This window comes from Plasmodium gallinaceum (genome assembly GCF_900005855.1).
Source record: "Plasmodium gallinaceum strain 8A genome assembly, contig: PGAL8A_v1_66, whole genome shotgun sequence".
Lineage (NCBI taxonomy): Eukaryota > Apicomplexa > Aconoidasida > Haemosporida > Plasmodiidae > Plasmodium > Plasmodium gallinaceum.
In genome coordinates this window covers 76,172-88,665 of record NW_021628226.1, presented here as the reverse complement: position 1 = coordinate 88,665, position 12,494 = coordinate 76,172, and the positions used below count along the sequence as shown (strand labels likewise).

At 17.3% G+C, this 12,494-nt stretch overlaps 5 protein-coding genes across 5 annotated transcripts in view; 2 read left to right on the top strand and 3 right to left on the bottom strand.

The window, feature by feature from the left end:
* The window catches only part of PGAL8A_00172300 (conserved Plasmodium protein, unknown function), a gene marked incomplete at both ends in the record, with an annotated part of 2,341 nt that extends 1,342 nt beyond the window's left edge, over nt 1-999 (bottom strand). The window contains 2 exons of the mRNA XM_028670046.1: nt 203-766; nt 979-999. Coding sequence (XP_028526837.1) covers nt 203-766; nt 979-999 — 585 coding nt within the window. The remainder of the gene's footprint in view (nt 1-202; nt 767-978) is intronic.
* A 2,571-nt stretch (nt 1,000-3,570) lies between these two features.
* PGAL8A_00172200 (SNARE associated Golgi protein, putative) lies at nt 3,571-4,949 on the top strand (the record flags this gene model as incomplete). Its single annotated transcript, XM_028670045.1, has 3 exons — nt 3,571-4,561; nt 4,651-4,707; nt 4,792-4,949. 3 exons carry the CDS (start codon nt 3,571-3,573, stop codon nt 4,947-4,949), a joined length of 1,206 nt encoding a protein of 401 aa, XP_028526836.1.
* Nucleotides 4,950-5,196: 247 nt separating this feature from the next.
* On the bottom strand, nt 5,197-7,578 carry PGAL8A_00172100 (DNA topoisomerase VI, b subunit, putative; the record flags this gene model as incomplete). Its single annotated transcript, XM_028670043.1, has 8 exons — nt 5,197-5,359; nt 5,579-5,805; nt 5,894-5,998; nt 6,072-6,131; nt 6,209-6,268; nt 6,351-6,419; nt 6,517-6,565; nt 6,677-7,578. The coding sequence occupies 8 exons, from the start codon at nt 7,576-7,578 to the stop codon at nt 5,197-5,199; spliced, it is 1,635 nt and encodes a 544-aa protein (XP_028526835.1).
* An 800-nt stretch (nt 7,579-8,378) lies between these two features.
* GCVT (aminomethyltransferase, mitochondrial, putative) lies at nt 8,379-9,775 on the bottom strand (the record flags this gene model as incomplete). The annotated part of the gene is made up of 2 exons (XM_028670042.1): nt 8,379-9,506; nt 9,707-9,775. The coding sequence occupies 2 exons, from the start codon at nt 9,773-9,775 to the stop codon at nt 8,379-8,381; spliced, it is 1,197 nt and encodes a 398-aa protein (XP_028526834.1).
* A 646-nt stretch (nt 9,776-10,421) lies between these two features.
* Nucleotides 10,422-11,975, top strand: PGAL8A_00171900 (ubiquitin-activating enzyme, putative; the record flags this gene model as incomplete). The annotated part of the gene is made up of 1 exon (XM_028670041.1): nt 10,422-11,975. One exon carries the CDS (start codon nt 10,422-10,424, stop codon nt 11,973-11,975), a length of 1,554 nt encoding a protein of 517 aa, XP_028526833.1.
* Nucleotides 11,976-12,494: the final 519 nt, after the last annotated feature.

The window sequence follows — 12,494 nt, the reverse complement described above, 5'->3', positions numbered from 1 at the left end:
AAAAAAAAAAAAAAAAAAAAAAAAAATCAAGTTTTAAAAATGAATATTCTAAAAAATTCAAAGAATATATGAAATATAAAATATTAAGTTATTATATATAATTTCACATAATAAATACGAATATAAAATTATATATATATATTCATATATATATATGAATATATATATATTCATATATTATTTGACAAAATGAAATGTTTACCTTTCTTGCATCAAATAAAACTTTATTTGTTTTATTTTCTAAAATAGAATCAAAACCTTTTTTTATATTTTCATGGTATTCTAAATAATCTGTTTTAACTTTATTTAATTTATGTTCGTTTCTTATAACTTTATCTAAATGTTTTTGATTGGATGTCGTTACAGTTTGTAACTTTTTTATCTTTTTTTCATAATGTTCTATAGAAGAGCTTAGATGTCTTTTTTTTATACATAGATTTTGTACATTTTTTATTTTATTTAAAGTATTATTAACCATAGTTTTAGATTCAGTAATTTGACTTGTTATTTGTTCTCTTACATTATTAAAAGAATTCAATATATATGATACATGTTTAATTATTTCTAAGTTTACATCGTTTTCAAAGAAAGACATTAAGCATGTATTTAAATCACTTATCATAATATTAATATTTTTAATTGCACTCTCCAACCTCTCTAAATATAATAAGGAATGAGAAAAGTAGTTATGTAATGAATTTAAATGCTTCCTTTCAATATAAAACTCATCATCATCTTTTAGGCTTTCGCTAGATTTTCGAAACTGCTTTAAAAAAAAAAAAAAAAAAATGGACATTAATAAAATAAAAATACAGTATATAAAAGATTAATAAATTTATAGTAGAAAGAAAAAAAGCAGTATTAAAAAAAAAAAAATAACATAAAAATAAATATGTATATGAAGAAATAAATAATAAATATCATTAATTTCTTTAAAAAAAAAATTTCTTATTTTTTCATTTTTATTTTAAATTGTACCTTATCAACAAAAGCTCTCATATTTCTAATGTTTTGAGCTAAAATCTATCTTAATGCAAATAACAAAAAAAAAAAAAAAATAAATAAATAAAAATAAAAATAAGAATAAAAATAAAATTAAAACTAAAATTAAAATTAAAAAAAAAAAAAAAAACTACATTATAAATACATCTAATAAGTTCTCTCTCACAATATTTTTGAATATATATGCTTATTTTTTGCTTTAAGTCATGATACTTTTATTTATAAGTTAAAAAAAATTTAAATATATCAAAAAAAAAAGATTAAATAAATAAAAAAAAAAAAGAGCTCAAAATTTTCTAATTGAGTTTATTAGGTAAGTGAAAAATAAAATAACATAAAAATAAAAATGTGTATATTAAAACTGTAGAAATAATACAATAATTTTATAAATTTTAATTTATCCTTTTCAATATAATCTATATAAAAAGTTATAAGGCAAAAATGTAATAAAAATAAAAGAATATAATTTTAATTTTATTTTTTTTTTCTCCTTAGGATTATATGGAATTTTTTTTTTATTATATTTTCACTCTTGCATAAAAAAGAAAAATATGTTTTTCAAAATTACGAAAAATAGTATGGATTTTTTTTTAACACTTAGAAAAATTCTTTTCTTTTTCTTATTTAATAAAGTATGATTATTAAAATTAAAAACATTTATTCAAAGATGTTTTATATTAGTAAAACTAAATATTGTAATTCTATAAAAATGAAGTTACAACTAAAATTAATTTAAAAAACCATGTCAATATTATACTGTAAAAAAAAAAAAAATATATTATCAAAAAAAAATGATGTTGTAAATTTTTGCTGCTTGTAAAAAAAAAAAAAAAATATATTTAACTATCTTTAACAATGAAATTAATTTTTTTTCAAAAATTCCAAAATTTTATATATTTCTCTTTAATAATAATATATCAATAAAATCTTCAGATAAAACAAAATAAATTAATTCGAATTTCCTTTTTTATATATATATATTTGGTTTAATTAAATATAAAGAAATTTTTTTTTTTTTATTATTTTTAATAAAAATATGAAATTTAAAATTACATGCAACATATTAATAAATTTCTTAAGTTATTACTTGAATTTTTTGAATTTCTCATTTTTTTCTTATTACTTTAATATATCGAAAAAAAAAAAAAAAAAAAAAAAAAAAAAAAAAAAATTAATATAGCAAACAAATATTTCACATAATTTCTTGTTAAAAAAGAAAAAATGTTTTTGTTAACATTTCCGTAATTTTCAGAAATTTTAAAACCAGTAAAATATATTGATAAATTGACAGCTTTCTATTAGTGCTATATTATTTTTTAAAATATTTATAGAGAATACATTTTTTTTGTGATTTTTTTTAATATGCATATTAACTATATTATGTTTTATATATATTTCTCTTTATATTTTTTTATTTTTAAAATTTGTAAAATAAGTAAACATTTATATTCTATATAATAAAATTCCTTTTTTAAATAGTATACTATTTTTCAATAAAATATAATTTTTTTTTTTTTTTCTTTGGAATATTGAAGTACTAAAAATAAAAAAAAATAAAATGAGAGAATATATCAATATATATTAAAATGTCTGCTGGAGCAAATTATTAAAATTATAACATGTTATAATATAATAAGTACAGTAACATTTATTTTTTTATTTTTTTTATATTTTTATAAATTTTAAATATATATTAATTTTACATTTTTAATTTAATTTTTTTTTCTTTCATTTTCTCTTTTATACCTTTTGTATTTTTTAGTCATATTAAAACAAAATTTTTTGTTCATAAATTTTAATATAAATAAATTTTGTAATCTATTATAAAATTCTTTAAAAAATGAATGTTTAATTTTCTCCTTTTTTTTTCTTTTACTATCTTTTAACATATACGTATTGTTTTTAATATTAAGAAATATTAATGAATGTATATTATATTTTTTTTTTTTTTTGTAATAGATATCAAAAATTAATAATTAAAAAAAGTAAAAAAATTAGTCTTATTTTTTAATTGTAACATAAGAATTAAAAAGATATTTTAATCACACACACACACAAAAAAAAAAAAAAAAAAAAAAAAAAAAAAAAAAAAAAAAAAAAAAAAAATAATAAAAAGTAAAAGGAAAAACATATTAATAAAGTATAGGTGTTTTAAGTTAGACAAAGTAATTTTTCTTTTATCCAAATAAAAACATAATTTTTAATAAGAAATAAAAATAAAGAAAAAAATATACTATAAATAGAAAAAAATGTTGAAACATTATTTCATCTAAATTTTTAGTACAAAGTTATAGGCTACATTTATAAATTGATTAGGAATTTTATTATTTGCTTCATTTATATGTAATAAAACAAGAAGTTTTAATTTTAAGAATAAGAGGGTAATAAATGATCACATATATTTAAAAAAGGAATAAAAAGAAAAAAAAAGTAAAGGAGAAGAAAAAGAAAAAAAAAAAAAAAAAAAAAAAAAAAAAAAAAAAAAAAAAAAAAGAATAAAAAAAAGAATAAAAAAAAAAAAGAATAAAAAGTTATTAAAGGAAATATTTTTAAATAATAAAAGAATAAATGAAAAAAGAAATGGATAATTTAGAAAATCATAATAATAAAAAATATGAGTATCTAAATAATGATTATGATACTATTTATGAAGTAGATAAAGAAAGGGAATTATTAACTAAAAATTATAATACAGAATTAGATTATAATTATGAAAATAATTTAATAAATGAAAATGATAATAATTTAAATGATTATGCAAATATAAATGATTTTCACTATATTAAAAATGATAATAAAAATAATATGAATTTAGAAAAAATAAAATTAATTAACGATAATAATAAACAATTAGAAGAAATAAATAAGGATTATGATAATATAAATATTAATTTTGATAGCAACGAAGAATGTTCTGAAACTCATTATGATTTTGAAAATAAATATAATGATGATAAAAATTCTGAGAGTAACATTCTAATTGAGTCAGGGGATATAATACCTTCTGAAAGGTCCCATATAAGAACAAAAGTATTGGTGGCAGGAAAAATAGCGTTAATACTATTTTTATTTTTATTAATTATTTTTGCATTCACAAAATTTAAAAAGTTTCTTATATTAATGCATATAGTTATTGAATGGGTAGGTAAACAAGGATCATGGAGTATTGTTTTATTTATATTATTGTTTACCTTTTTATCTCCATTATTTATGTCAGTAGAAATTATGTGTATTGGATCTGGATTAATATTCTCAGGTGTATATGGGAAAGTTCTAGGAGTAGTTATAGCTGTTTTTTCAGTTGCAGTTGGTTATGTTTTAGGAATGTCTTTATGTTTTTTTATATCAAGATATCTTATTCATAACTATATTTATAAAAAATTAATGGTCTATCCTATATATTTAGCATTTAATCAAGCAATTAACTCAAACGGACTGTCGTTCGTTCTGTTAATTCGTTTATCACCAATATTACCTGCATCATTAGTTAGCTATATACTAGGAGTAACATCCTTAAAGTATAAAGATTTTGCCATTGGATCCGTTTCTGCTTTACCAAGTACACTTATATAAATAAATAAAATAATAATAAATTAAAAATCAATATATAATATTTTTTTTTTCTTTAATTGTTTCACCTATTAATAGGTATTTTTCTTTTTGTATACATTGGTGCTTTACTACAAGACATATCTAATTTATCAGGTAATATAATTATAGATTTTTTTTTTAATATTTTTATATTTTTTATTAAATTTTTTTTTTTTTTTTTTTCCCTTTCTTTTAAAGAATTAGAAAATCATTGGAGCAATTTAGTCATTCTATTTATTGGCTTTATTATTGGCGTAGTTGCAATTATATATATAACAATTATTACAAAGAGAAGATTAAACAATTTAAATATTATGAATACTTCATTATCTACAACAAATGTAGATATTGAATAAAAAAATGAAATAAAATAACAAAAAATATGGTATTATATAAATGAGAAATAACTTATGTTTATGTAATTAATTGTATTGATGCTATTTTTAATAAGAAGAAAATAGATAAATATACAATAATATATTTAATTTTGAGAAGTTATTTTTAATTTATATTTTTTAAGGAATCAAATCATTCTAATTTTTTATCTTTTTTTGATTCTTTTAAAAAATTTCATTTTTTTTTTTTTTTTTTTTAATTTTTTGTCTAATAAAATCCATTATCATTACATTCATCCTTAACATCATATTCTTCTTCATACTCTTCATCATCTTTTTCATCTTCATAATCTGATGCATTTGATTTTTCAGATGAATCATTTTTTGTGTTTATATATTCACTACCTTTTTCATTACTTAAAACTTTTTCTCTATAAAAATATATATATATATATATTTATATATATATACTTAATTTTTATATTTATCTTTTTAATTTTGCATGTCTATATTTTTTTATTGAAATTTATTTTATTATTTTTTATAAATTTATCATATAATTAAATTTTATTAAAAAATGCTATACAAACTAATATAGAATTTATATTAATAAGAAAAAAAATAAAATTTTATTTTTATTTTATATTTACTTAATGTGACAATAGAGTTCATCTTTTAAGTCATTTTCAATTTCTTCAATTGTGTAGTTTCCTGAACTATACGTTTTTTCTTTTTCAGTTATATTAGATTTTTTTTTTTTTTTTTTTTCATTCAATAAAAAAAATACTTTATTTTTAAATTCTTCTCTTCCTTTTAAAATTATTTTACTTAGAGAAGAAGCTAATTGCGTACCATATATATCTAATGCCTGTCTTAACTTGTAAAATAAAAATTAATCAAAAATATGATAATACAAAATGATATTTTAAATCGTCAGTTATTATATAGATATATATTTATGTTACTTGGTAATCTGATAGACTTTCAAATTCCTGTGGTTTTTTCGTTTTTATATTATTAAATGAATTTAATAAGCACTTTTTTATTAAATTAGATAAATATTCTCCCTCCTTAAAAAAGAAAGAGTAAACTATTTATGAGTTTGTTAATAGGTTTTTGTGAAAAAAGAAAAAAAAAAGATACTTTTATGCTATTTTTTTTTAAATTGGCAAAAGATATATCACTTCCTATAACATCTATTCCCTATAAATATAAATAAAAATATGAGGATGAAATTTTTATTAGTATATGTATATATACAATATATTTTTTTCATATACTAAAATCATTAAATTCCATGTAGATTTCTCTGACTTTTTTAAGTAGAATATGTCGCATATCTATAAAAAGAGAAAAATAGAATTTAGAAAATAAAATTCATATATTATAAAACGAAATGATTTATATTAGGAAAATTAATACATCTTTTAGATCTTTAAAATGTTCTAAATTAATTAATCCATCTAAACCTATTTCATTAGCATTTTCCATCTACATGAGTAATAACACACAAGCATAAATAAATTAAATAGCTTTTATATTTTTTATTTATATTAAAAAAAATTTTTATAAGCAATAAAAAAATAACTGAAAAAATTTCCATTCCAAATTGAGGTCCATATAACTTCAGAAAAGCTCTAATATTTATAAAAAAAAAAAAAAAAAAAAAAAAAAAATAATATTAAAAATTTTTATATTGTTTTAATTATACCTCATTTATTATATTTTTTTTTTTTTTTTTTTTTTACTTAAAATAGTTAGTTATAGAACATTCCGTATTAATTCCAAAAAGTGGCATAGAATTTACATATCGTATTAAAAAAATAATACCTATATTAGTATTTGATGTATCTACAAAAATTTTATCTGATTTTCTTACATCTATATATATATTTAAATTAAAATTAAAAGAACTCAAGTGTTTTTTTTGAAACGCTATCGTTGTGTCATTATCTAATATTAAGTTTAATATATTATCATCCTTAGAGTTTTCTTCGTAAGTATATATGAACTGTTCAGAATCACAGCAACATTTAACATTAATATCTCTCTTCCATAAAAGTGTTAACTTTATATATAGAAAAATTCTTTTATCATAAATAAATTTGTTGTTAATTTTTAAAATAACTGATATTTCTACTGACCAATCCCATTCTTCATCAATATATTCCTTAAAATTTTGTACAAATGTATGATTTAAATTTTTATCAATTACTAGCATAAATTCCCAGATCTTATTTTTCTCAACTTTTACTTTAATATGTAAAAAACCATAAGCTGTTTTATAAGAATACAATAATATTGTTTTTAAACCAATACCAAACTTTCCGCACGTTTTACTTTTATCTTTTGATGTTAAAAACATTTCAGCAAAACTTTCTAAATCCTTAATCTGAATACCACCTCCATTATCTCTGCATATAATCTCATAAAATGATAAATTTTTATTATATTCATTTATTAATATTTCAATTTTTTTTTTTTTTTTTTTTTCTTCTTCGTCTTTTATATTAGCTAGTGAATCAATAGAATTATCAAATAATTCCTTAACAGTCATAAATAAAGCATTTTCTTCATAAAATCCTGTTACTGATAAATTTTTATAAAAAAAAGAGTAAGTAGAATTATTTTTTTCATTCATATCATCCATATATAAAATATATATGAAATTAAACTTTCATCAAAATAAATAACAAAAATATTTATTTTGTTTAGATATTAATGTATCCTTATAAGAAATTTAAGACATTATCCTTTGCATTTTTTCTTTTTTTTTTTTTTAAAATTTATTACTTTTTTATCTCAGCGTTAATTTATGAAAATCTCTTTATAATTAAACACACACACATACAGAAAAAAAAAAAAAAAAAAAAAGCAAATTTCTTAAGTAAAATACCATTCAAACAACGGTGTACAAAAAAATTTGCACAGTAATTATGCTAAAATTGTGTATGCATCATATATATAAAATAAATAACTATATAGAAATATATATACTTAATTGACATGAATAAGCAAAACTTTATGAAATATATAAAAAAAAAAAAAAATAATATAGAAAAAAATAAAAAAATAATATAGAAAAAAAATAAAAAAATAAAACAATGTATATAAATTCATACATAAACAAATATATAATAATAAAAAAAAAAAAAAAAAAAAAGTATATTAATTAATAACAATTAAAAACGAATATATATATATAAATGTCAATATAGATAAAATAAAAAATAGAAAATAACAAAATAAAGAATAAATAAAGCAAATCATTGTGTTACTTATAAAAATTTTAAATTATTTTAAAAGATAATTTCATTATTATAAAATGGAGATTTATTTTGTGTAATTTTCATTTGGCATTTCTTAAACATGAGAGATGTCATCGTTAAATATGATTTAAAAAGAAATTTTTTATTTTAATTTTTATAAGTTTAGATATAAAGAAATTATTCATATTTTATATATTGATAATGGAACAAATGGCATTTTAGTAATTTGAGCATTTTCTAATTTATTTAACACATTTACTTTTATATTATTATTAATAATTGATTGCTCAGTTTTTACATATCCCATTGCTATTGGTTTTTGTAATAAAGGAGAAAAAACACTGCTAGTAATAAATCCTATTTCTTCATTTGAATTATTATGAGAATAAATTTTAGAATTTTCTTTAGGTACAATATTAGAATTAATAGTTAAACCGACTCTTTTAATTTTTGTCCCATTTTTTATTTGATCATTAATAATGTTAGCTCCGTTAAAATTTAATTCTTTTAATCTTCTTTTCCCGAATATCCATTTATAATTAGATTCAATAGGAGTAAAATTTTCATTGATATCTTTTCCATATATACAAAAACCACTTTCCAATCGTAAAGTATTTTGAACTGCTAATCCTCCTGGTTTTACTAAATGATTATTTAAAATAGATTCATACAATTCTTTAACATGTTTACTTGGTATTAATATATCAAAACCATCTTCACCTGTGCAAGTATATCTGTTTAGTAAACAGTTATCTATATTATTTAACTTAACTAAATTGCTTGACATAAAGCTAAAATTTTCTAAATTTAGGTCTTTTGATATTTCATTTAATACGTTGGTTGATTTACTTCCTTGGATACAAATAGAACTATGTTCTTTATACTCTTCAATTTTTACATCTAACTTTGTATTTTCTATAAGTTGTTCATTTAAATATTTATAAACTTTGTTTTTACATTGTATATTTAAGTATATTAATAAATAATTTTCTCTTAATATAATCATTATATCATCTAATATTCCTCCCTTTTCGTTTAGTAATAAACTTATTCTACATTCATTCTCCCATAAACCTTTAATATCACTACCTACATATTTTTCTAAAAAGCACATTTTGTCCTTCCCGCTTATCTTTAGAATTGGTCTATATGTGAAATCAAATAATGAGCAGCTTGATCTTGTATGTAAGTGAGTCGTTATTAAAGTATCATTTTTATATTCATCTGGAATATAATAACCATGATGTATCTTAAAGATAGCATTGTTCTTTTTATGAACATCATATAAAATAGTCTTTAATATTTCTTCCTTAAAAAAAAAAAAAAATTATAAATGATATATATATATAAAAGTATTATTAAATATATATTATTAACTAATATAGTAATTATATAATTCTGTAAAATATTATATAATTATATGTTCAAGTATTATGATTGGTAACTTCAATGACTTTATATTATTATTTATTAAATAATAAATTTCTTTATTTTTTACTTCAAATTTACCTTTTTCTTATTAATAGAGGAAAAATATCTAAACAAGAGTAATTTATTTTTATTCTGAAATATTTTCATTTTTCATTTCAAAAAAAACATTTTTAATAAATTCCTTTTTTTTATTATTATAAAATTTTAAATTTATAGATATTCAGTAATATATATATATATAGCAGCCAATGCAGTGTTTATTTATATTACAAAATTTATCAATAAATAAACATATATATATATGTATTTATAAACATATTTTTTTTAATTCTATAATGAAATATATTATTTTACCTTTTTTTTTTTCTTTAAAAATTAAATATAATTCAAAAAAAAAAAAAAAAATTATTTAATTTTATATTTTCAAATAGATTTTCTAAAATTTTTTTATATTTTTTATATATTAGCTAAATTTTTTCTTAAATATTCTAATATGAAATTACAATTTTTTTCTTTTAAAAATTCACATTTTTTTGTAAATTTTTTTTTTCAATAAAATTTAATATTATTTTGTTCTTTAAAATAATATGTTTTTAAACAAATTAGTTTGTAGTATCATTTTTTTTTTTTCTATATGTTATTATTGTATTAACAAAAAATATTATATAAATTACACTGGTTTTATTTTAATTATTTTCATTTCATTTGTATTTTTTTTTTTTTTTTTTTTTTTTTTTTTTTCTTGATATTATATATTTTTTAATGGTATAAATTATATTTATTTGCAAAAAAGATGTTTTTATTCCTCTTTTTTAAAGAATATAGTTTTATTAATGTTGATTATGTTAAGTATGGTTTGTTTTTACTACTTGGTTATTATATGAAAAAAGTAATAAAATGTATAAAAAAAGGGATAAAGACGAAAACAGGGAATCAATGTAATATATTAAAGAAATATTGTTATTCATACTTTTTTTCACACGATAAAAATTTATCAAAAATGGAGAAAAGTTTATTTTATAAAAATTTAGATAAAGAAACTATTGAAAAACATGGGAGGCACATAAATATAGCTGATATCCCATTTCATTCATTTAATAAAATATTTCAAACAAAAGTATTAATTATTGGGATAGGAGGGTTAGGTTCTCCTGTTTGTTTTTATTTAAGTAAATATGGTTTTAAAGAAATTGGGTTGGTAGATGGAGATAAAGTTGAAAAATCAAACTTACATAGGCAAATAATACATAAAGAAAAACACATTGGTTTGAATAAAACTGTTTCTGCTAAATTAACAATAGAAGATATTGATAATGATGTTAATATTGTTTGTTATCCTTTTTATTTAGATAAAATAAATGGCTTAAATATTATTAAAAATTATGATATAATTATAGATTGCACTGATAATATAAATAGTAGATTTCTAATTAATGATATATGCATTTTGTATAAAAAAAAATTAATATTTGGAAGCGCTTTAGGTTTATATGGGCAAATAAATGTTTTCAATTTAAATGAAAACACTTCTAATTGTTATAGATGTTTAAAAAATTTTAATAATCACAAAGAAAATAATAATTGTGATGAAAATGGTATTTTATCTACTGTCACTGGAGTTATTGGTTTATTACAGGCTAATGAAGCTGTTAAACTAGCTGCAAATTTAAATAATGAAATATTAAAAAATTATCTTACTTATAACAGTTTTTCAAATAGAAATCCATTTGAAACATTAAATATTAACCACAAAAATAAAAACTGTATTTGTTCTAATAAACAATTTAAAGAATTATATAATTTTATTATAAATAATGATTATAGCAGTAATAATAAGAAATGTGAATATATAACTTCTTATAAGTATGATATAGAAGCTTTTGATTTTGTAGATATTTTAAATAACAATTTAAAATTTTTTAAATTTCATATTGACCATTTATGCATTTTAGATGTAAGACGATACAACAACACAAATGTATACGGAATAAAAAACTCTATAAAATGGAATTTTTATGAAATTATAGAATTAATTAATGATTACAATACTAATAAAAATAAATTAATTGATGTTATTTTTGAAAAACTCAAAATATCAAACTTAAAAGGAAATATAGTCATTATCATTATTTGCAGAAAAGGAATTGACTCCTTAAAAATAACGAAACATTTTAATAATATTTTTGCAACAGAAGATAAAACAACCAACAATAAATTCGAGCATAATTTAATGAGCTCTAATAATAGTTTTGATAATTTGAAAGATAAGAAAATTTATACATACAATATTAAAGGAGGGTATTCAGAACTACGAAAAAAAATATTTAAAAATTTGCCTTTTTTTTAACCATTCAAAAACAAAAAGAAATAACTTATTTTTAATTTAGATATTTCATATTTTATTTTATTAACATTTATATTGTTTGATATATTATTTTTTTAATAATTTAAATTTTATTTTAAATATATTTTGTAATTGATTAATTATCTTTTTAATAATTTAAATTTATTTTTTCTAAATATTTTATAACTATATAAACTGTAATTAATTTTTTTTTTTTTGTTAAACATTTCTTTTATAGCTATTTTAAATTATTCTTTATATTATTTTATAATAATGAATATTAAAAAAATTAACTATAGCAAACAATTGTTCCTTTATTTTTAAAATAAGTAGTATTTTTTGTTTGTTCCTTATTCTATCAAAAATTCTCAATTTTTTTTTTTTTTTTTTTTTTGAAAAATCATTTTCAATGTTAACTGATAATATTTTTACTCAAAGTATCATACAAAATAATTTTTATAAAAATTCCATATACTTCGTTTTAAAGTTCCTACTGATGTAAATTATTTTATTTTTTTTTTA